Here is a 21,732-nt window from a genome sequence, read left to right as displayed (position 1 = left end):
TTAACTCCAGGTGAAGTTGAGTAAGTTACGTTTATAACTCTTAAGTTTAAAATTATCTCAAAATAAAGTTTAAAAAAATAACAGCTCTAATTCATGGCATATACAATAGTCAACTCAAAGTGAATCAAAGGCCTAAATGTAAGAGCTAAATCGATACAATTCTTAGAAGAAAACATAGTAAAAAATCTTCATGACCTTGAATTAGGTTTCTTAAACATCCCACCAAAAGCACAAACAACAAAAGGAAACATAAATAAATTGGACATCATCAAAATTTAAAACCTTGTTTTAATAACAACCCCCCCTCCGCAAAAAAAAAAAAAAAAACCCAAGGTGATGGTGGTATTAGGAGGTGTATAGGTAGCCTTTGGGAGGTGATCAGGTTATGAGGGCTCTGCCTGGGATTAGTGTTCTTATAAAACAGACCAGAGAGCTAGCTCTTCACCATGTGAAGATACTGCTAGAAGGCGCCATCTATGAACCAGAAAGAGTACCCTCACCAAACCCCACATCAGCCAGGACTTCCCAGCCTCCAGAGCTATGAGAAATAAACATACATTTTTTATAAGCTGCCCAGTTTATGGTATTTTGTGAGAAGAATAGGCCAACACACAATTCATGGGCGAGCACCATGGCTCATGCCTGTAATACCAGCACTTTGGGAGGCTGAGTGGGCAGATCACGAGGTCAGGAGCTCAAGACCGTCCTGGCTAACATGGTGAAACCCCATCTCTACTAAAAATATAAAAATTTAGCCGGGAATGGGGGCATGCGCCTGTAATCCCAGTTACTCAGGAGGCTAAGGCAGGAGAATTGCTCGAACCCAGGAGGTGGAGGTTGCAGCGAACCGAGATCACACCACTGCCCTCCAGCCTGGGTGATGGAGTAAGACTCCATCTCAAAAAAAAAAAAAAAAAAAAAAAAAGACATAATTCATATATCCAGTAGGGGTCTAGTACACAGAATACATAAAGAACTCTTACAATATAATGATAAAAAGACAACACAATTTTAAAATGAGCAAAAGTGTGAATAGATACTTCTCCAAAAAGTTAAAATGAAAATGGCCAAGAAGCATATGAAAAAACACGGTTTAGCATTAGTTATTAGGGAAATGCAAATAAAATCACAGTAAGACACTACTCATACCCACTAGGACAGCTGTAATCGAAAGGACAGACAATAACAAGGGTTGGCAAACATGCAGAGTAATTGGAACCCTCATGTAACACTAGTGGAAAACAGTTTAGCGGTTTCTCAAGAAGTTACAGCACAGAGTTACAGTATAGACCTGCAATTTTAATGCTAGGTATATGTCCAAGAAAAGTGAAAAACTGGTACACAAATTTTCACAGTAGCATTATTCATAATAACCAAAAAATATCAACAAGCCTGGGCAACATAGAGAGACTCTGTCTCCTCAAAAAAAAAATTAAAAATTAGCCAGGCATGGTGGCAGGCACTTGCAGTCCCAGCTACATAGGAGTCTGAGGCAGGAGGGTTGCTTGAGCCCAGGAGGTCAATGCTGCACTGAGCTATGATCATGCCACTGCACTCCAGCCTGGACAAAGAACAAGACCCTGTTTTAAAAAAAAGAAAAGAAAAAGGAAACAATCCAAATTTCCATTAAGTAATGAATATACAAAATGTGATATATCCATACAATGGCATATTATTCAACCACAAAGAGGAGTAAAGTGCAGATACATACTATGACATGGAAGAACATGTATGATTACACTCCCAGGAAAAGTACATAACAGGCAAAAGCATAGAGACAAAGTATATTAGTGGCTGCCAGGCACTAGGGAAAAAGGGGAATGGGTATGTGTTTTCTTTTTGGGTTAAGAAAAATGTCCTGTGCTCGCTTCAGCAGCATATATAATAAAATTGGAACGATACAGAGAAGATTAGCATGGCCCCTGTGCAAGGATGACACGAAAATTTGTGAAGTGTTCCATTAAAAAAAAAAAAAGCAATGTAATTTCCTCCCCTTGGAAATGATCTGATTAAATGTCTAGAGGAAATATGGATAGTTGATTCAAAAAGAACTGTTTATCCATTTTGCTAGGTTATGTGCTGTGCATAAATGTGAAGCATGCCTTATATCACAGCTTTATTTCTTGTTTCTTATCAGAACGATTCTTAGCACACATAAACTGTTCAAGGTATATTACTACTAGAATCTTACCTGATTTTTATAAATTACTTAAAATTGAGAAATCATATTTATAGGACATATTTTTATGCTTGGAATTGGCCTTGTTTTTATACAGTTTAAAAGTACTCAAACTGAATTTCCCTAAAGATTGTATTTAACAACATTCATATCTATTAAAAGTTTCAGTGACCTTTAACATGTCTGAAAAGCCCAACACAATTTCCATACCAAAGGAATTCAAGGTTTACAGTATTTAAGCAATGGGGTAATTTAAAATGACAAACATGGACCTAGATAAACTTCTTTAAATATTCTAAACGTAATAAATAAAATTAATTTTAATAAAAAAAAAGAAAAATGTCCTGCAATTATAGTGGTGTTAGTTGCAAATCCTGTGAAAAATTCAAAACCACTTAATTATACACTTTAAAAGTGTGAATTTTATATCTGAATATCTGAAGTTTTAAAAATGGAAACACAGACACAATAATTCAAACCTCATAAAGGCATAAAATCAAAATTATAGTCTCTCTCCCACTGACCTTGAGGTTTCCTTCCTTCAATAACCATTATTAAACAATTTCCCATGTATCTTACAAAGAAAAATTATGTATGTACTTTTTCTTAACACAAATTATATTCTGTTCTCACTGCTTTACACACTGCTTTTTTCCTTAAGATCTGGAAGACTGGCTGGGCGTGGTGGCTCACGCCTGTAATCCAAGCACTTTGGAGGCCAAGGTGGGTGGATCACCTGAGGTGAGGAGTTCAAGACCAGCCTGACCAACATGGTGAAACCCTGTCTTTGAAAAAAAAAAATTTTTTTTTTTAAAAGATCTGGAAGAGGCCGGGCGTGGTGGCTCAAGCCTGTAATCCCAGCACTTTGGGAGGCCGAGGCGGGTGGATCACGAGGTCGAGAGATCGAGACCATCCTGGTCAACATGGTGAAACCCCGTCTCTACTAAAAATACAAAAAATTAGCTGGGCATGGTGGCACATGCCTGTAATCCCAGCTACTCAGGAGGCTGAGGCAGGAGAATTGCCTGAACCCAGGAGGCGGAGGTTGCGGTGAGCTGAGATCGCGCCATTGCACTCCAGCCTGAGTAACAAGAGCGAAACTCCGTCTCAAAAAAAAAAAAAAAAAAAAAGATCTGGAAGACTGTAATATTTCAGTACATGATCTATTCATTAATTCTAAAGATGCTTTGAACTTTCCTGCTTCTTCCCTTGCTCATGCTTAGGAACTGATTCAGCATTTATCTGCCTATCAAATTCCATCCAGCAGGAGAAATAAATGATTTATATTGCCTCTTTTGGTAATTTCTGTAATTTTTCCTCAATGAATATTGGGTATAATTTTTTAATTATATAAGCTGAAATGTTAAATTATACAGCCTTTAAGGTTCAAATAAATTTTCGCCTTCCACCAGAAATTTTCATTTAATCTCTGGACCAATGACTATATATATACATATATATGTGTGTGTATATATATGTACACATATATATGTATATATATATATTTTTTTGTTTTTGTTTTTGTTTTTGAGACGGAGCCTGGTTTTGTCACCTAGGTTGGAATGCAGTGACACCACCTTGGCTCACTGCAACCTCCAATTCCCAAGTTCAAGCGATTCTCCTTCCTCAGCTACCCAAGTACTGGGATTACAGACATGTAACACCATGTCCAGCTAATTTTTTTATATTCTTAGTAGAGACAGAGTTTCACCATGTTGGCCAAGCTGGTCTCGAACTCCTGACCTCAGGTGATCCACCCGCCTCGGCCTCTCAAAGTGCTGGGATTACAGGAGTAAACCACCCTGCCCTGCCGACTCTATGCTCTTACTTGTCTCCTCAGTTAAATCCTGGAAAGCAAGGATTCTCATGTCTTCATCTACTGATGAATAGAATAGAATAGAGAGTCCTCGGTGCATGTTAGGTCCTTATGATGTCCTATCCAAACAGTCCTAGTGTTCCTATTATAATAGGTATCAATGCTACCTTCATACTGATCCTGTATTACTTATAAAGGACTCTATGGTTAGGTAGGAATTCACTAAATGAGTAATACTGATAGAATTCAAATAAACTAGATCAAAAGAGTAACCATTTCATTATTTCAGAAAAACTCATAAATAATTACAATTGCTAACTTTATCTAGTGTTTTCCTTGTGCCAGGCACTGTGTTGTATCAATTAATCCTCACAATACACTAGAAATGGGAACTATTAATATTATCATCTCACTTCATCTACCCATGGTTATAAACTGTTACCAGCTAGAATACCTACATTCAGGAAATCTAACCTTATGTCATTGACATAGGTTACACTGGTCTGGGTTCACTTATTCTTTTGTCCAAACAGAAGAAAGTGTCTACTGTACATTTCACAGGGTAGTAAAGCATTTTGCTAACTAAAGGATCACAAAAATGCTAAAAGTAGTTCATACCCAACTCACAAAATAGACCTAGGTACTATTATTACATTTAGTATTAGCATGTAAGCAGAACACTTTGAGAAATGGGGTAAACTATTAGTGCCAAGAACTTAGGAATTTTAGTTCAAGCTACCACTAGCATTTCATGTCTTTTTAGCTTCAGTTTCCCTAAATAGTAAACAAAAGTAGCTTAATTTTTTACCTAGGATAACACAGTATAGTGGGGGGAAATTAGGCTTCACAATCAAAAGGAACTGGATTCAAATCCTGGCTTATAAAGCAAGTGATATGGGGCAAGTTACTCTTTAAATTTCAGTTCCCTTATTTAAAAAGAGTTTATGGCCAGGCATGGTGGCTCATGCCTATAATCCTAGCACTTTGGGAGCCAAAGGCAGGTGTATTAGAGGAGGCTGAGGCAGGCAGATTACTTGAGGCCAGGAGTTCAAGACCAGCTTGGACAACACAGAAAAACACTGTCTCAACAAAACAACAAAAAACAAAAAACAAAAAAGTAGCCAGGCGTGGTGGTACACACCTGCAGTCCAGTTACTTGACAGGCTGAGGTGAGAGAATCACTTGAGCCTGGGAGGTCTGGCTGTAGTGCACTGTCATCATGCTATGCACTCCAGCTGACAGAGCATGACCCTGTCTCAAATAAATAAATAAAGTCAGCTGGGGTGGCTCACACCTGTAATCCCGGCATTTTGGGAGGCCGTGGCAGGTGGATCATGAGGTCAGGAGATCAAGACCATCCTGGCTAACACAGTGAAACCCCATCTCTACTAAAAATATAAAAAACTAGCCCAGCGTGGTGGCATGCGCCTGTATCTCAGCTACTGGGAGGCTGGGACTGGAGAACTGCATGAACCTGAGAGGTGGAGGTTGAAGAAGAAAGAGAAAAAGAAAGAAAGAAAGAAAGAGAGAGAGAGAGGAAGGGAGGAAGGGAGGGAGGCAAGGAGGAACGGAGGGAAGAAAGGGAAAGAAAAAAAGAAAAGAATGGAAAAGAAAAGAAGGAAGCAAGGGAGGGAAAGAGACAGAGAGAAAGAGAGAAAGGAAAGAAAGAAAGAAGAAAGGAAAGAAAGAAGGAAGGAAGGACAGACGGAAGGAAGGAGAGAAAGAGAAAGAAGGAAAGAAAGAGAAAAAGAAAAAGACAAGAAAAAAAGAAAGAGAGAAAGGAAGAAAGGAAAGAAAGTCTGTAATGTTACTTAATAATTAGAGTGAGGCCGGGCGTGGTGGCTCAAGCCTGTAATCCCAGCACTTTGGGAGGCCGAGGCGGGTGGATCACGAGGTCGAGAGATCGAGACCAACCTGGTCAACATGGTGAAACCCCGTCTCTACTAAAACTACAAAAAATTAGCTGGGCATGGTGGCGCGTGCCTGTAATCCCAGCTACTCAGGAGGCTGAGGCAGGAGAATTGCCTGAACCCAGGAGGCGGAGGTTGCGGTGAGCCGAGATCGCGCCATTGCACTCCAGCCTGGGTAACAAGAGCGAAACTCCGTCTCAAAAAAATAAAAAATAAAATAAAATAATTAGAGTGACTGAAAGGAATAAACAAGGCTGGGCGCAATGGCTCACACCTGTGTTCTCAACACTTTGGAGGCAGAGGCAGAAGGATCCCTTGAGCCCAGGAGTTCAAGACCACACTGGGCAACACAGTGAGATCCTAACTCCACAAAAAATAAAACAATTTAGCAGGGCAAGGTGTCACACACCTGTAGTCCCAGCTACTTGTGAAACTGAGGTCAGAGGATCACTTGAATCCAAGAGTTCAAGGCTGCACTGAGCCATGATTGCATGCCACTGCACTCCAGCCTGGGCAACAAAGTGAGATGCTATCTCAAAAAAAAAAAAAAAAAAAAGAGAGAGAGAGAAAGAAATGAGATACACAAGTAATGTTTCTCTTTAAATTTTCTGTTTAAAGTCATAGAACAATCAAAGAAACAACATCAACATCCTCTAAAGCTGTCTACCACAATATAGCCAGAAGTTGCTGGGCCCCTGATGTGTGCAAGGCACTGTGCTTAGTGACTTACACACTTGATTTAACTCTCTATGGGAACTCTGTGAAGCTGGTTCCTGTTTATACCAGAGGTGATGAAGCATAGAGACTGAGTGACTTCATCAAAATAATACATCTAGTAAGTACTGGAACCAGGATGCCAGTCCTGGCTTCACTTTACAATCCACTTAACTACCACTTTAGCCTGCCTCCCACAAATCAACTAATCAAAGTATCTCAAGCCAGACAGTGTAAAACCGCAACTCTCAAACTTTTTGTTTCCAAGATCCCTTTATCCTTTCGAAATGTATTGAGGCTCCCAAAGAACTCTTGTTCATATGATTACGTCTATCAACATTTACCACTAGAAAAACTAAAAGCGATCATTTTTTAAAATATTGTTAATTTATTCTAAAATAACAACCTATTTTATATATATATATATAGATAGATAGATAGATAGATAGATAGATATAGATAGATAGATATATATAGTTTGTTTGTTTTGAGAAGGAGTCTAGGTCTGTCACCAGGCTTGAGTGCAGTGGTACAATCTTGGCTCACTGCAACCTCTGCCTCCCAGGTTCAAGCGATTCCCCTGCTAAGGGGAATTCAGCCTCCCAAATAGCTGGGACTACAGGTGCGCATGATCACGCCTGGCTAATTTTTTGTATTTTAGTAGAGATAGGGTTTCACCACAGTCTCGATCTCCTGACCTTGTGATTTGCCCACTTCAGCCTCCCAAAGTGCTGGGATTACAGGCATAAGGCGCTGCACCTGGCCAACATATTCTTTTATGAAAAGTAACTATATCCAGGTTGAGTATTCCTTATCCAAAATGCTTGGTGGGATCAGAATGTTTTGGGTTTCAGATCTTTTCAGATTCTAGAATATTTGAATTATACTTACCCAGCTAGGTATCCCAAATCCAAAAACCTGAAATCTAAAATGCTTCAATGCAAATTTCCTTTAAGCATCATGTCAGTACTCAGAAAGTTTCAGATTTTGGAGTGTATTGGATTTTGAATGCTTAGATTAAGAACACACAACCTGTATTCCTAAATAAAACAAAAATTTTACTGAGAAGACGGCACTGTTGACATCTTTGTAAATATTTTTAATGTCTGATCTAACAGAAATAACTAGATTCTCATATCTGCTTTTTTCTTTCATTTGCTTTTCTTTGATGTTTGCTCTTGGCAGAATCATTCTATGTTCATTCTATTGCAATATGTTGTTTTGGTTGAAGAACATGAAGAAAAGCAACACATAGTTTGAAAAGATCCTGTAAGTCTCCTAAAACGGTCTCAGAGATGCCCAGAAATCCTCAGACCACATTTTGACAACAGCTGGTTTACAAGAAAAACAGAAAAGTATATATAAAGAGAAAATTCAAAAACATACTCCAAACATGCCTACCCATAATGATCATTTGGAATTGATTCTGATTAAGCAGATCTAGGATGAGCCCCAGAATCCTTATATGTAACAAATGCCCCCAGATGATTCTTATGATAAGAACAAAATAACTCAGAATCCCAATGATACAAAAATAGCTTAAATTCCTGCCTGACCAACATGGTGAAATCCTACCTCTACTAAAAATACAACAATAAAAAACATTAGCCAGGCACGGTGGCAGGTGCCTGTAATTCCAGATACTCAGGAGCATGAGGCAAGAGAATCACTTGAACCTGGGAGGCAGGGGCTGCAGTGAATGGAGATCGCACCACTGCACTCCAGCCTGGGCAACAAAGCAAGACTCCATTTCAAAAAATAAAGCTTAAATTTACCAAGATATAAATGGTTAGCCTCATTTTCAATTAGCATTAACAGGTATTTCCATATCCCAGGTAAAACAGGACATGTTCCTTTATTTCAAAGTTACATAATGGTGTAGAATTTTTCAGGCATATATACCCTTGGCTCTCAAAGAGTTCAAAGTTAGTAAAGTTTATAGCGTAAAACCCCAGCTTAGAAATCTTTCAGAACAAACCTTTGATCACATAAGATTAGAACTGCTCAGCTGGGTGCAGTGGCAAGCGCTTGTAATCCCAGCACTTTGGGAAGCCAAGACGAGCAGATCACTGGAGGTTGGGAGCTCAAGACCAGCCTGACCAACATGGAGAAGCCCCATTTCTACTAAAAACACAAAATTAGCCAGGTGTGGTGGTGCACGCCTATAATCCCAGTTACTCGGGGGGCTAAGGCAGGAGAATCGCTTGAACCCAGGAGGCGGAGGTCATAGTGAGCCAAGATCATGCCATTGCACTCCAGCCTGGGCAACAAGAGCAAAACCATCTCAAAAAAAAAAAAAAAAAAAGATTATAACTGCTCTCAGGTAAGGCAGTGAATGCTTGCTGCCTTCCAATACCATTCTTCCTTCTCCTTTTATTAATAGAGGCATACCTTGTTTTATTGTGCATCATTTCATGGTGCTTTGTAGTTACTAGTTTCTGCAAGTTACAGGTTTGTGGCAAGCCTACGTCAAGCAAGTCTATCAGCATCATTTTTCCAACAATGTGTTCATTTTGCGTCTCTGTGTTATTTTGGTCATTCTCACAATACTTCAAACTTTTTTGTTACTATTGTATCTGTTACAGTGGTGTGATAAGTTATCTTTGATGTTAGTACTGCAATTGTTTTGGAGCACCACAAACCATGCCCATATAAGATGGCAAATTTCTTAAATAAATACATGTGTTCTGACAACTCCATTGACCACCCATTACCCCATCTCTCTCCCTCTCTTCAGGCCCCCCTATTCCCTAAGACATGAGAACATTGCAGTTGGGCCAATGAATAACTCTATAATGGCCTCTAAGTGTTTACATAAAAGGAAGAGTCACACATATCTCACTTTAAATCAAAAGCTAGAAATGGGCCGGGCGCGGTGGCTCAAGCCTGTAATCCCAGCACTTTGGGAGGCCGAGGCGGGTGGATCACGAGGTCGAGAGATCGAGACCATCCCGGTCAACATAGTGAAACCCCGTCTCTACTAAAAATACAAAAAATTAGCTGGGCATGGTGGCACGTGCCTGTAATCCCAGCTACTCGGGAGGCTGAGGCAGGAGAATTGCCTGAACCCAGGAGGCGGAGGTTGTGGTGAGCCGAGATCGCGCCATTGCACTCCAGCCTGGGTAACAAGAGCGAAACTCTGTCTCAAAAAAAAAAAAAAAAAAAGCTAGAAATGATTAAGTTTATGAGGAAGGCATGTCAAAAGCTGAGACAGGCCAAAAGCTAGGCCTCTTGGACCAAACAGCCAACTTGTGAATGCAAAGGAAAAGTTCTGTCTTTCTTTTTTTATGCAACAGGGTTTCACCATGTTGCCCAGTCTGGTCTCAAACTCCAGGGCTCAAGGAATCCTCCTACCTCAGCCTCCCAAAGTGGTGGGATTACAGGCCTGAGCCACCACACCCAGCCAAAGGAAAAGTTTTTGAAGGAAATTAAAAGTGCTACTCCAGTGAACACATGAATGATAAGAAACTGAAACAGCCTTATTGCTGATGTGGAGAAAGTCTGAGTGGTCTGGAGAGAGGAGCAAACCAACTACAACATTCCCTAAGCCAAAGCCTACTTCAGAGCAAGAGCTCTGTTCAATTCTGTTATGGCTGAGAGAGGTGAGGAATCTGCAGAAGAAAAGTTGGAAGCTAGCAGATTTATGAGATTTAAGGAAAGAAGCTGTCTCCATAACATAGAAGTGCAAGGTGAAGCAGCAAGGACTGATAGTATGGCAAGTTATCCAGAAAATCTAAGAGAAATGATGAAAGTGACTACACTAAATAACAGATTTTCAACGTAGGTGGAACAGCCTTCTATTGGAAGACTATGGCCTCTAAGACTTTCATAGCGAGAGAAAAGTGAATACCTGGCTTCAAAGTTTCAAAGAACAGGCTGACGGCCAGATACAGTGGCTCACACCTGTAATCCCAGCAGAAGGCGGAGGTAGGAGGATTTTTTGAAGCCAGGAATTTGAGACCATCCTGGACAACAAAGCAAGGCCCCATCTCTGCACAAATATTCAAAAATCAGCCTGGTACAGAAGCACATGTCTGCAGCATGAGCTACCAGGGAAGGCTCACCTGAGCAGGGAGTTCAAGGCTTCGGTGAGCCACTGCATTACTGCACCCCAGCCTGGGCAACAAAGTGAGACCATCTCAAACAAACAAACAAACAAACAAACAGAAAATAACTTATGGTTTGTAAAATTATATTTATGAAGAATTGGTTCTTTTTTGCTTTTGTTTTTGTGACAAAGTCTTGCTCTGTTGCCCAGGCTGGAGTACAGTGCTATGATCTCAGTTCACTGCAGCCTCCACCTCCCAGGTTCAAGTGATCCTCCTGCCTCAGCCGCCTGAGTAGCTGGGATTACAGGACCGTGCCACCATACAGGCTAATTTTTTATTTTATTTTTTTTTTTTAGTAGAGACAGGGTTTTATCATGTGGGCCACAGTGGTCTCAAACTCCTGACCTGAAGTGATCTACCCGCCTCAGCCTCCCAGAGTGCTGGGATTACAGATGTGAGCCACAGCACCCAGCTTATGAAAAGTCTAATGACCTCACAAACTATGAGAATATTTATGAATAAAAGCAGACTCATGGTAGACACGTTTAGCAGACTGTTGCCCATACCATGCTTTGGTAGTGTCCCTCTTATTGCAGGGTGAGCCTAAGTGACTGCTACTGCTATTGAAACCTTGTCTCCTGACCACAGGTGAACAAAATGGGACACATATCCCATGCTGAGCCAATCAGATACTCCAGTATTAAGCTTCAGCCTCATTTCAGAAAAACAGTTTGGCTAAATTCAGTACCATGGAAACCCAAAGTCAAGCAGAGTAATGAGGGATCAGAAACTAAGGTCACTGCAGCACAAACCAGTCTCAACATCGAGAATGGAACAGACATGCAAAAAGCAAAGACAAAAAACAAACAAACAAAAAAAACAAAAAAGCGGCTCCAGAGACAAGGGCAAAAGCAAAAGCCTGGGGCTTTCCAAATCCCACAGGTTCATCCCCGCTTCCCACACACTTGGATTCCAAAAGACTGCCTGGAATCCCTACAATCTACATCCCTTAAGTTTATTTGAGGTTTCTGTTCCTACCAAATTAATCCTTGACGGATACAAAATTATATTAAGAAAAAAAGCATCAATAAAAATGCCAAATATTAACAGCAGTTGCCTCTTAGTAGAATTCAGTGATATTTTCTAGTGTTTATAATTTCTTTACTTGCCAAGTTTGCAACAATGAGTATGTTATTTATTCACTCAAAAAAAATACTTGAATAAATAAGGTAATTCTGTATTTAGATAATTAAGGCTTCACTAAATAATGGGTAATTTCAAAGCTAAAAGTGAGATAGAGTATATAAAACCCAGGAGGTTTCAAAGTGTCCTTGTTCCAGAGGACACTTTGATTCTGTGGTAATGTCTACAGAGCCACTTCAGGGGAAAAGCAGCTCAACACCCATCCGCTGTAGTCAACACCTTGTTCAGTTTCTTCCTAGCTCAAAAACCTCCTTACCATCCCCTTCACCTAGGACAGGGCCATAAAAGACATTTCATGCTAGGTGAACCACTACCCCTTCTACTCAGGTCTTGAGCCAACTGTATCACAGTGGGAACCTGCCCCAAACCAGGCCAGATTATATTCCTCTGGCATTTGGGAGAGAGTTAAAGATTCACTCTTTTTCACTAAAGTGGCTAAAAACATTAACTTCCACCTTAAAGATGGGAGAAGAAGGGCTGGGCATGGTGGCTGACACCTATAATCCCAGCACTTTGTGAGGCAGAGGCAGCAGGTTAGTTTGAGGCCAAAAGTTTGAGACCAACCTGGGCAAGACAGCAAGACTATTCCATCTCCACCAAAAAATTAAAAAATAGCTGGGTGTGGTAGTGCATGTCTGTAGTCCTAGAAACTCAGGAGGATCCCTCCAGCTTAGCAGTTCAAAGCTATAGTGAGCTATGATCATGCCACTGCACTCCAGTCTAAGCCAGGCCATGTGTCTAAGGAAGAAAAAATCAGAGAAAGGGAAAAAGCCAGTTTGCAGGGAGCATGAAACATAAACAAGACCCCTACACACACACCCCAAAAACAAGAGGTTTCCCTGGTTCTGAACTCTAGCCATTTTCTGAAGCCTGACCAGGTTTATGTCTTAAACACCTGGAAACAGGTCTAAGGTAGCTTAAATTAGTTTCTGCTGTAGACAAAGATACACACATAAGCCCCATTTCAGTAAGATTAGTCATTAAGGTTCCAGATTAGATTTATATTTACACAGGGAACAAAGTTCCCCTAATAAAAAAACGTATTGATTCTAGTACCTCAATTCATTTTACAATTGAGAAAACTGAGGGTGAGGTAGAAAACAGGTCTGAGGTAGCTTAAATTAGTTTCTGTTGTAGACAAACAAAGATACATACATAGGCCCCATTTCAACAAGATTAGTCATTAAGGTTCCAGATTAGATTTATATTTACACAGGGAACAAAGTTCCCCTACTAAAAAAAGGTATTGATTCTAGTACCTCAATTCATTTTACAATTGAGAAAACTGAGGGTGAACTTCATAAAGCAAAAATCAGGGGTCCTCTTTACTGAAAAAGGAGCCAGGCATAGTGGCTCATGCCTATAATCCCAGCACCTTTGGAGGCTGAGGCAGGTGAATCACCTGAGGTCAGGAGTTCAAGACCAGCCTGGCCAACATGGTGAAACTCTGTCTCTACAAAAATATAAAAATGAGCCAGGCATGATGGCAGGTTGCTATAATCCCAGCTACTCAGGAGGCTGAGGCGCAAGAGTTGCTTGAACCTGGGAGGCAGAGGTTGCAGTGAGCCAAGATCATGCCATTGCCCTCCAGCCTGGGTGACAGGGTGACACTCCATCTCAAAAAAAAGAAAAGATATGATGTGATCTGTTTTCAGAAACAAAAAAAAAAAAAATCAAAAAAGAAAAAAAAAGGAAAGAAAAAGGAAATTTCTAGAAAATCAATGCTTCTCAAATGCAGACTTAAATACATCTTACTGTGTCCCAGAACTGTTCCAAATGCTTTATAAACATTAAATTACCTAATCCTCACAACAATGTCATGATATATGTACTGTTATCCTGTTATAAAAAGGAAGAATGTGAGGCTCAAACAAGCTAAGCAACTTGCCCAAAGTCACATGGATTCAAACCTAGGCAGCCCAGCTTTAGAGTCTGGGTTTTGCTTGGGTTTTCTGGGGAACACTTTGTCACCCAGGCTGGAGTGCAGTGCCAGGAATATGGCTCACAGCAGCCTCAACCTTCCTTTTTTAGGGATTTTCCCCTACCCTCATCCTACACATTCTAAAATCGGCGCTTCTTAATGTGGGGACAATGGAACAGAAGGTCCATGGATAAACTCAGACAGTCTATGGAAACACATACATGACTTTGTATCATGAAGTCTTTTCCTAGTGGAAAGTTCACAATGTTCATATTTTTAAAAGATCCAGAAAGCAAAAAAGTTAAGAACTTCTGACCTTAAAAAAACTCCATACAGAGGCATACACCTTGGAAAATGAAACTCAAAATTAAGTCCTTTAATAATTCACATTTTTTCAGTACCTCAACTATATTAAGTATTCTGCTTATTTGGTCAAAAGACATATACTCATATTATAAAAGAATGTCCCAAATTATGAGAATCCAAAAAGATCTCCTTTAGCAATTTAAAAACACAATAAACTACAACCATCCATTCTTATGCTTTCTGGTTAAACTGTGTCTTGTTGTACATGTAACTTCAGGTTAACATGGCAAGATGAATAATAAATGGCTTATAAATCTTATTCAAAATCTTTGGAAACTATTTTTCTTACATTAATAAGATAAACAATTGCTCACATATTCACCCATTCTATCAAAAGTATGTCTAGAATGCCACTAGGTGCCAGGCACTGCATTTGGCCCTATCAGCTACTATGATTAATTCTTGGTTCTCCTCTAAATTGTTGCCTCAATCTACAAATATAAGTTAGAGCACATCCTATTTGTATGCCCTGCAACTAATATAATGCTTGGATCTTAATGGAAACTTACTGTCCTTGAACTGTGTTACAATAAAATACCCAGAAGGCAGGCCGAATACAAAAGCAGCAGTTTCGTATTAACCCCCCGCTAGCCAATTTTCTTAGTCAACCAGGCCACTACAGTCAGAATGAGATCAAAATCTGTCACCAAACCAAAAAAAAAAAAAACAAAAATGTCTAAACAAATGCCTCTCTGATAACCTTTTCCTAGGACACATGAAGACAAGCAATTCCTTAGGCTAAAAGGACTTTAAAACAACCTCAAGAATGGATGTTTCTAAAGCCTTTCGATAAGGGGCCATATATAAGGATGGAAAAGTTGACTGATTTACAAGCAGACGATTTTCCCTGTATTCGTCTTGATATTTGTTTCACCCCACTGTTCCAGAGGCAACATAAAAAATAAATAACAGAAATAAGGCACAAAAGGAGGAAGGGAGAAAATGCATGCTTAGATAAGCATTTTGGCTCAGGCTGAGGGGAATGCTCTAAGAGTTCCTGCAAATGACCAAAACAATGTGAGCCTTTAAAGTTGGTTGTGCACGTCTGGCTATTAGAGTTCCTCATCTGTTACAGGCATTGTTCCCTTCTTGAAAAAGTACCAAACATCCTGCCTGCAGGCTTCTCCGGGTGGATGCTACTAACCCTTTTAGTGATTCCTGTCACTGTGGATTGAAACGAAAGAAAAAGATGAATATCAACAAGTATTTAGGAGGGGCCTAGAGAGAACTTGTCACCCCTAGCCGCAGCCCAAGATCCTCCCCCGGGAAGTGCCCTAGGACCGCAGCCCTGCCGAGCGCCGGCGGGGACACTGGCCACGCCCGGATGCGCGGCTGATGGGGTCCAGGCCTGCCAGCCGGCGGGCCAAGAGCTCTGCTGGAGCCGCCCCGGCGCGAGGGCGGAGCGCGGAGACAGGGCTGGGCGGGCCTCACCTCCACGGCCTGGCCCAGCTCCAGGTCGAAGCCCACCACACACACGCAGTGCAGCCAGGCGGAGAAACCGTCCCAGCGCAGCAGGCCCCGGGCACGGCCATCGTCCTCTTCCTCGTCCTCTGGCGCGCCTCCCGCCGCCACAAGGGCCGGCGCCTCGCGCCCCTCGACGACCGCCACTGCCTCGTCCAACGGCCTTCGAGAGCCGGGCCCCAAGCCCGCGGGGCCCCTCAGAGCCATTCGCCGCCCCCTGGCTGTTCGCGCCGCCTCAACCGCGGACCGCGCCGTAGAGCGCGCTCGGCTCCGCGCAGTCGCAGAGGCCGCTGCCGCAGCCGCCGGGGATCCATTCGGTCCGGGCGGGGCTGCGGGTCACGTGACCCTGGGAGCGCGGATCTGCGCAGATCCTCCTGGGCCAGGACCGGACGTGGGGACGTCACGCTATCGCTTGTCTTGGATTGTGAAGCCGGCCCTGGCCTCCTTCTCTGAAATCTCTTTGGTTTATGAATCCCTACCAACCTCGTTCGCAGTCCACGACCAGGGAATAAATTATTCGTGGAATGACACCGTTCATAATTATTATAATCAGGTATTATTCAATTATGAAAGTGTAATGGTAACGGTGGATAACATTGAACGCTTACTTTGTGCCAGTTGATGTTCCAAGTACAAGTGCGAATATTTACAAATATTACCTTATTGAATCTTCACATAATCGCAAGTAAATAGACAGTATTTTTTTTTTTACAGATAAGGAAATGAAGGTTCTGGAGGTTACATGACCAGCTCAACAAGTATGACAACTCGATGTTGGCTTGCAGTTCACTCATTCAGTTTGCTGATTCAGAGATCTGTGCGTTCACTCAGCTGTTCCTTCTCCAGCAAGGCCTCCCCACCCTGCCACCTCCACCTTCCTTGGCCTGGCTGGCTGTGACTCACTCAACACACATCCCCAGACCTTTCTGGGACCCCAGGTTGGGCAGGTTGGCCTCCACAGCAACCTATGGATCTCTCTGAGCACTGGGGCAAGAGCCTGGTGTCAAGCAGCTTCGTATTTTGAGATCAATTGTTACTGATTATTGGACCAGCCAGGATACTAACTAGTATTTATTCACCACCTACTATGTTGAGTGTAAATAGCATAGTAAAAGTAGGAAACACAATAATACCTCAATAGAAAAATGAGTAAACCAGCAAGGTGTCATGCCTATGATCCCAGCTACTTGGGAAGCTGAGGTCAGCTAAGGCCAGGGATGATCACTTGAGTAGGAGCTCCAGGCTGCAGTGCGGTATGATCACGCCTGCGAACAGCCATTGCACTCCAGCCTGGGCAGCATAGCATGACTGCATCTCTAAAAAAAACAACGCAAAACAAAAAAGACAGCAGAGCTTAAGCGTTTTGCTGTACTGCCGAGTCAAATCCATTACATTTGACAAATAACTGCCCTCTTCACATTCTTAGAATTTTTTTGGAACAAGTGTTAGCATCCCTGTTTTCAAGGAGGTGGTCAAGTATGCACAGACATCAGTAGTGATGTTTGCTATGGACTTCCTGTAGACAAAAAAGAACTTAGGGACAGCACTTAAGTTAGAGGCCAAGTCTTTAGCCAATGTAGCCTGCCATCCTACTCCAGAGACCTGCTGTGCTTAAAAAAGGAAAAACTGTATTTTGCGATCAAGTAAAATACTCTAAACTCAGTATTGGGAAAGAACAGTAGCATTTTTTGTATTAGAAGGAACACTGGCCTGAAAGTCAGAAGTTCTGGATTCTAGTGCCAGCTCCACCCACAATTATGGTAGACAAGCCACTCCAAAACCCAGTTTCTGGTAAATGGGAATGGTGACTACTAACTCACTTCCCTGACTGTTGGGAAAATCTACGCTATCCTAATGCACACATTTTACCAGATGCTACTTCATTTTTAATGATAAATGATCTCAAAACACCAGTTGTGGCCAGGCACAGTGGCTCACACCTCTAATCCCAGCACATTGGGAGGCCGAGGTGGTAGGATCACTTGAGCCCAGGAGTTTGAGACCAGCCTGGGCAACATAGGGAGGCCCCATCTCTTAAAACAAAAAATTAAAAATTAGCTGGGCATGGTGGCGCACACCTGTAGTTCCAGGCTGAGGTGGGAGGATCACTGGAGCCCAGGTCAAGGCTGCAGTGAGCCTTGATTGTGCCATCGTACTCCAGCCTGGGCAACACAGCAAAACCCCGTCTCAAAAACAAAAGCCAAAAAGAAAGACCACTACCTGTTCCACAGGGCTGGTTCTTTGATACATAGACACAAACTACATTCTCTGAAATGCTGCTTTATAATACTGGATTAAGGATAATCTTGTCGCTGGGCGCGGTGGCTCACGCCTGTAATCCCAGCACTTTGGGAGGCCGAGGCGGGTGGATCACGAGGTCGAGAGATCGAGACCATCCTGGTCAACATGGTGAAACCCCGTCTCCACTAAAAATACAAAAAATGAGCTGGGCATGGTGGCGCGTGCCTGTAATCCCAGCTACTCGGGAGGCTGAGGCAGGAGAATTGCCTGAGCCCAGGAGGCGGAGGTGGCGGTGAGCCGAGATCGTGCCATTGCACTCCAGCCTGGGTAACAAGAGCGAAACTCCATCTCAAAAAAAAAAAAAAAAAAAAAAGAATAATCTTGTCAAAATACAGTACCCTGAAAACAACATATTAGGAGGACCAGAGTTTTCAGAGAAAGAAAGCACACCAAAGCTCTAGAGAATTTTAAAAGTAAAAAACCTGTTTGGAGAGAAAAACAGAAAACAACACACTACTGCTTAAATCTTTATACACCGAATAACCACCAGGGAAAACAAAGTAGCTAATGGCTTTATTTCCCTCTACCTTCGTAACTTTGACATTCTGCCTTACAATGTTTTCACACCGTTTCTGTTGTTAATGGGCGCTAAGGAACAAGATACTGACACCTTCTGATGGTTCATCATCAGGACCTTTGACTCTGAAAGGATTTTGGATAGGATTATCTCTTTCAACTTCCTATGCTATTCATGGATCTTCTGACATTCAGTTAACCAGCCTCTTTTCTAACACTCTCTATTAAAGTTAAGTCATTAGCCTGTAATCCCAGCACTTTGGGAGGTGGAGGCAGGTGGATCACCCACCTGAGGTCTAGGAGTTCCAGACCAGCCTGGCCAACATGGTGAAATCCTATCTCTACTAAAAATACAAAAATTAGCCAGGTGTGGTGGTGCACACCTGTAATCCCAGCTACTAGGAAGGTTGAGGTGGGAGGATCCCTTGAACTGGGGAGGTAGAGTTGACAGTGAACTGAGACACACCACTGCACTCCAACTTGGGCAACAGAGGGAGACTGTCTCAAAAAATAAATTAATTAAATGAATAAATAGGCCAGGTGCGGTGGCTCACGCCTGTAATCCCTGTACTTTGGGAGGCAGAGGTTGGGGGATCACTTGAGGTAAGGAGTTGGAGACCAGCCTGGTCAACATGGTGAGACCCTGTCTCTACTAAAAATACAAAAAATTAGCTGGATATGGTGGCGAATGCCTGTAATCCCAGCTTCTCAGGAGGCTGAGGTGGGAGAATCACTTGAACCCAGGAGGCAGAGGTTGTGGTGAGCCGAGATCGCACCACTGCACTTTAGCCTGAGCAACAAGAGTGAGACTCTGTCTCAAAAATCAAATACAATAAATAAATAAATAAATAAAGTCACTACCTTTCAGAACTGCTATTTTCTAGGTGTTCATAAGGGCTAGAAAGTTCTTCCCTTTACAGAGACAAAATCAGCCACTTTGTGATATACACCCATTGGTCTAAGCTGTGCTTGCTGAGATTACACAAAAGAGTCCAACTCTTCTACATGATAGCCCTGCAAACATTTGAAAATAGTTATCCCACATCCCCATGCCTTCTAGTTTTCAGAGTAACTACCCCACATCCTCTAACTATTCCTCAAAAGATGTAGTTTCTAGGCCATTCATCATCCTGTTGCCCAATTTGGACATACTCCAGCTTGTCAACATCACTCTTAAAGCGTGGAAGGAAACACCATCCATCCTCCAGGTGTGATCTGACCATTGCAGAATGTACTCTGGGACTATTACTTTCCTTGTCCTAGCCACGAGGCTTCTTTTAATGCCAGTTCATATCACATTTACTTGTTTTGGCAGCCAGGTCACATCACTGGCTCAGGTTGCATTTACTGTCAACTAAAGCCCTGGATCTTTTTTCATGTGAGGAGCACTTAAGTCAGGGTAGACTGTGTTAGCCAAGAGCATGACTAGATTCATGGCTCTGCTGCTCTTCTAATATTACCAAGAGCACTGAACACAGGATTAAAAACATTCCAAACTTCCCTACTCACCCCTAGCCAAACTTCTGGCATTTCAGCAGTTTTCAGTTTTAACAGAAGAAAAAAATAACGAAAGGGTGAGCATTAGACAATGGTGTGAATTGTGAAATGCAGCGTCAGGTCTCTGGGCTTAGTTTTACCAAAAAGACCCACAGGGAGTCCAAATGTCCTAGATATTTACCTAGATGGGAAGCCAGGGGACTTCCCTCTTGCACTTAAGGTAAATGCTGTCAGGGGTGCTGGGACATAGCTATACTTGTGGTGGTGAAAAAACACATAGAGAAATACACAGCGGTCCAATGCCAATGTGTTATCAATAGAGAACTGAGTTTACTGCTGTACTTCTCTGAAAGACAAAAGTGCTCAAATACAGATTTTGGAGGGGGGATCCAGCCAAAGAAAACTATAAAATGCACAATCAGGGCCAGATGCGGTGGCTCATGCCTGTAATCCCAGCACTTTGGGAGGCTGAGACAGGTAGATCACTTGAGGTCAGGAGTTCAAGACCAGCTTGGCCAACATGGTGAAACCCCATCTCTACTAAAAATATAAAAATTAGCCAGGCATAGTGGCATCCGCCTGTAATGCCAGCTTGGGAGGCTGAGGCAGGAGAATCTCTTGAACCTAGAAGGGGGAGGTTGCAGTAAGCCAAAATTGTACCACTGCACTCCATCCTGGGCAACAGAGAAAGCCTCCATCTAAATAAAATAAAATAAAAATGCACTATCAGGTTTCCTAAACAGTGTTTCCTCAAAAAATGGTGGCTGGGTGTGGTAGTGGCTCAGACCTCTATTCCCAACACTTTGGGCGGCCAAGGCAAGAGGATTCCTTAAAGCCAGGACTATGCAGCACATACCTATAGTCCTAGCTATTCAGGAGGCTGAGCCTAGAGGATCACATGAGCCCAGGAGATCAAGGCAGCAGGGAGAGGTGATTGTACCACTGCACAGCCTAGGCAACAGAGTGAGATTCTGTCTTAAACAAACAAAAGAGAGAGAAAGAGAGAGAGAGAGAGAGAGAGAGAGAGAAAAGAAAAAATAATAAAGAGCTTTTTTTGTTTTGTTTTTACATTCTTAATATTTATACAGGGCCTGATATGTGGCAGGCACTCAGTACATATTTAATTAATGAATGAATGCACTTCAAAAAAGTATCTTGAACTGCTCTTTCCTTATTTTACAGAATTTTCCTTCCATGGTAATTTGTATGAACATATTAAAAGTTAACATTAAAATGTTTCTTAACTGTAATGTACTCTTGGCTTAAGAAAAGTAAAGATAACACGGGGAGAGTAACCTTATTTAAAGGTTACCTTTCGGCTAGGTGCAGTGGCTCACACCTGTAATCCCAACACGTTGGGAGGCCAAACTGCAGGAGAAGTTAAGAGACCAGCCTGGGCAACATAGGGAGACTCCATCTCTACAAAAAAATTTAAAACATTAGCTGGTCATGGTGGCCCATACCTGTAGATACAGCTACTTGGGAGGCTGAAGCAGGAGGATCTCTTGAGCCCAGGAGTTCAAGGCTGCAGTGACCTATGATCATACCACTGTACTATACCTGGGCAACAGAGCAAGATCTTGTCTCTAGAAAAAAATAAATAAAAATAAAGATTACTTCTCCAACTGTCTGATGCAGTTAGTGCTAGGAAGTAGGTTTAATAGGCTCAATATAAGCCAAAATACAAAAGGAGAAAATAGTAAAATTCAATCAAAGAGATGTGAAGCCTTCAGTCATAACTTATGTTGTCTAGGTTTACACATAATTCTGGCTGGTCCAAGCTCAAGTTCAGTGCTGTT

At 42.0% G+C, this 21,732-nt stretch overlaps 1 protein-coding gene and 1 non-coding gene across 10 annotated transcripts in view; one reads left to right on the top strand and one right to left on the bottom strand.

Annotated features, from left to right (window-relative positions):
* The window catches only part of DENND6A (DENN domain containing 6A), a 142,005-nt gene that overhangs the window by 62,050 nt on the left and 58,223 nt on the right, over positions 1 to 21,732 (bottom strand). For 4 of the 9 annotated variants that reach the window (XM_074403621.1, XM_074403620.1, XM_074403616.1 and 1 more), the window contains exon 1: positions 15,590 to 15,930. The exons of 3 other annotated variants lie outside the window; for them this stretch is intronic. In XM_074403621.1, coding sequence (XP_074259722.1) covers positions 15,590 to 15,826 — 237 coding nt within the window. In that variant the 5' untranslated portion in view covers positions 15,827 to 15,930. Of the gene's footprint in view, positions 1 to 15,589; positions 15,931 to 21,732 lie in introns of those variants that run through there. 2 more of the 9 variants (XM_003936529.4, XM_039477606.2) reach the window with 1 other exon arrangement.
* LOC120367221 (U6 spliceosomal RNA) lies at positions 1,861 to 1,967 on the top strand. Its single transcript, XR_005581650.1, has one exon. It is a non-coding gene; the product is annotated as a U6 spliceosomal RNA (small nuclear RNA).

The sequence above is a fragment of the Saimiri boliviensis genome, chromosome 8, assembly GCF_048565385.1.
Source record: "Saimiri boliviensis isolate mSaiBol1 chromosome 8, mSaiBol1.pri, whole genome shotgun sequence".
Taxonomy (NCBI): domain Eukaryota; kingdom Metazoa; phylum Chordata; class Mammalia; order Primates; family Cebidae; genus Saimiri; species Saimiri boliviensis.
Note: the sequence above shows the minus strand (reverse complement) of the source record. Positions and strands in the feature narration are given on the sequence as shown.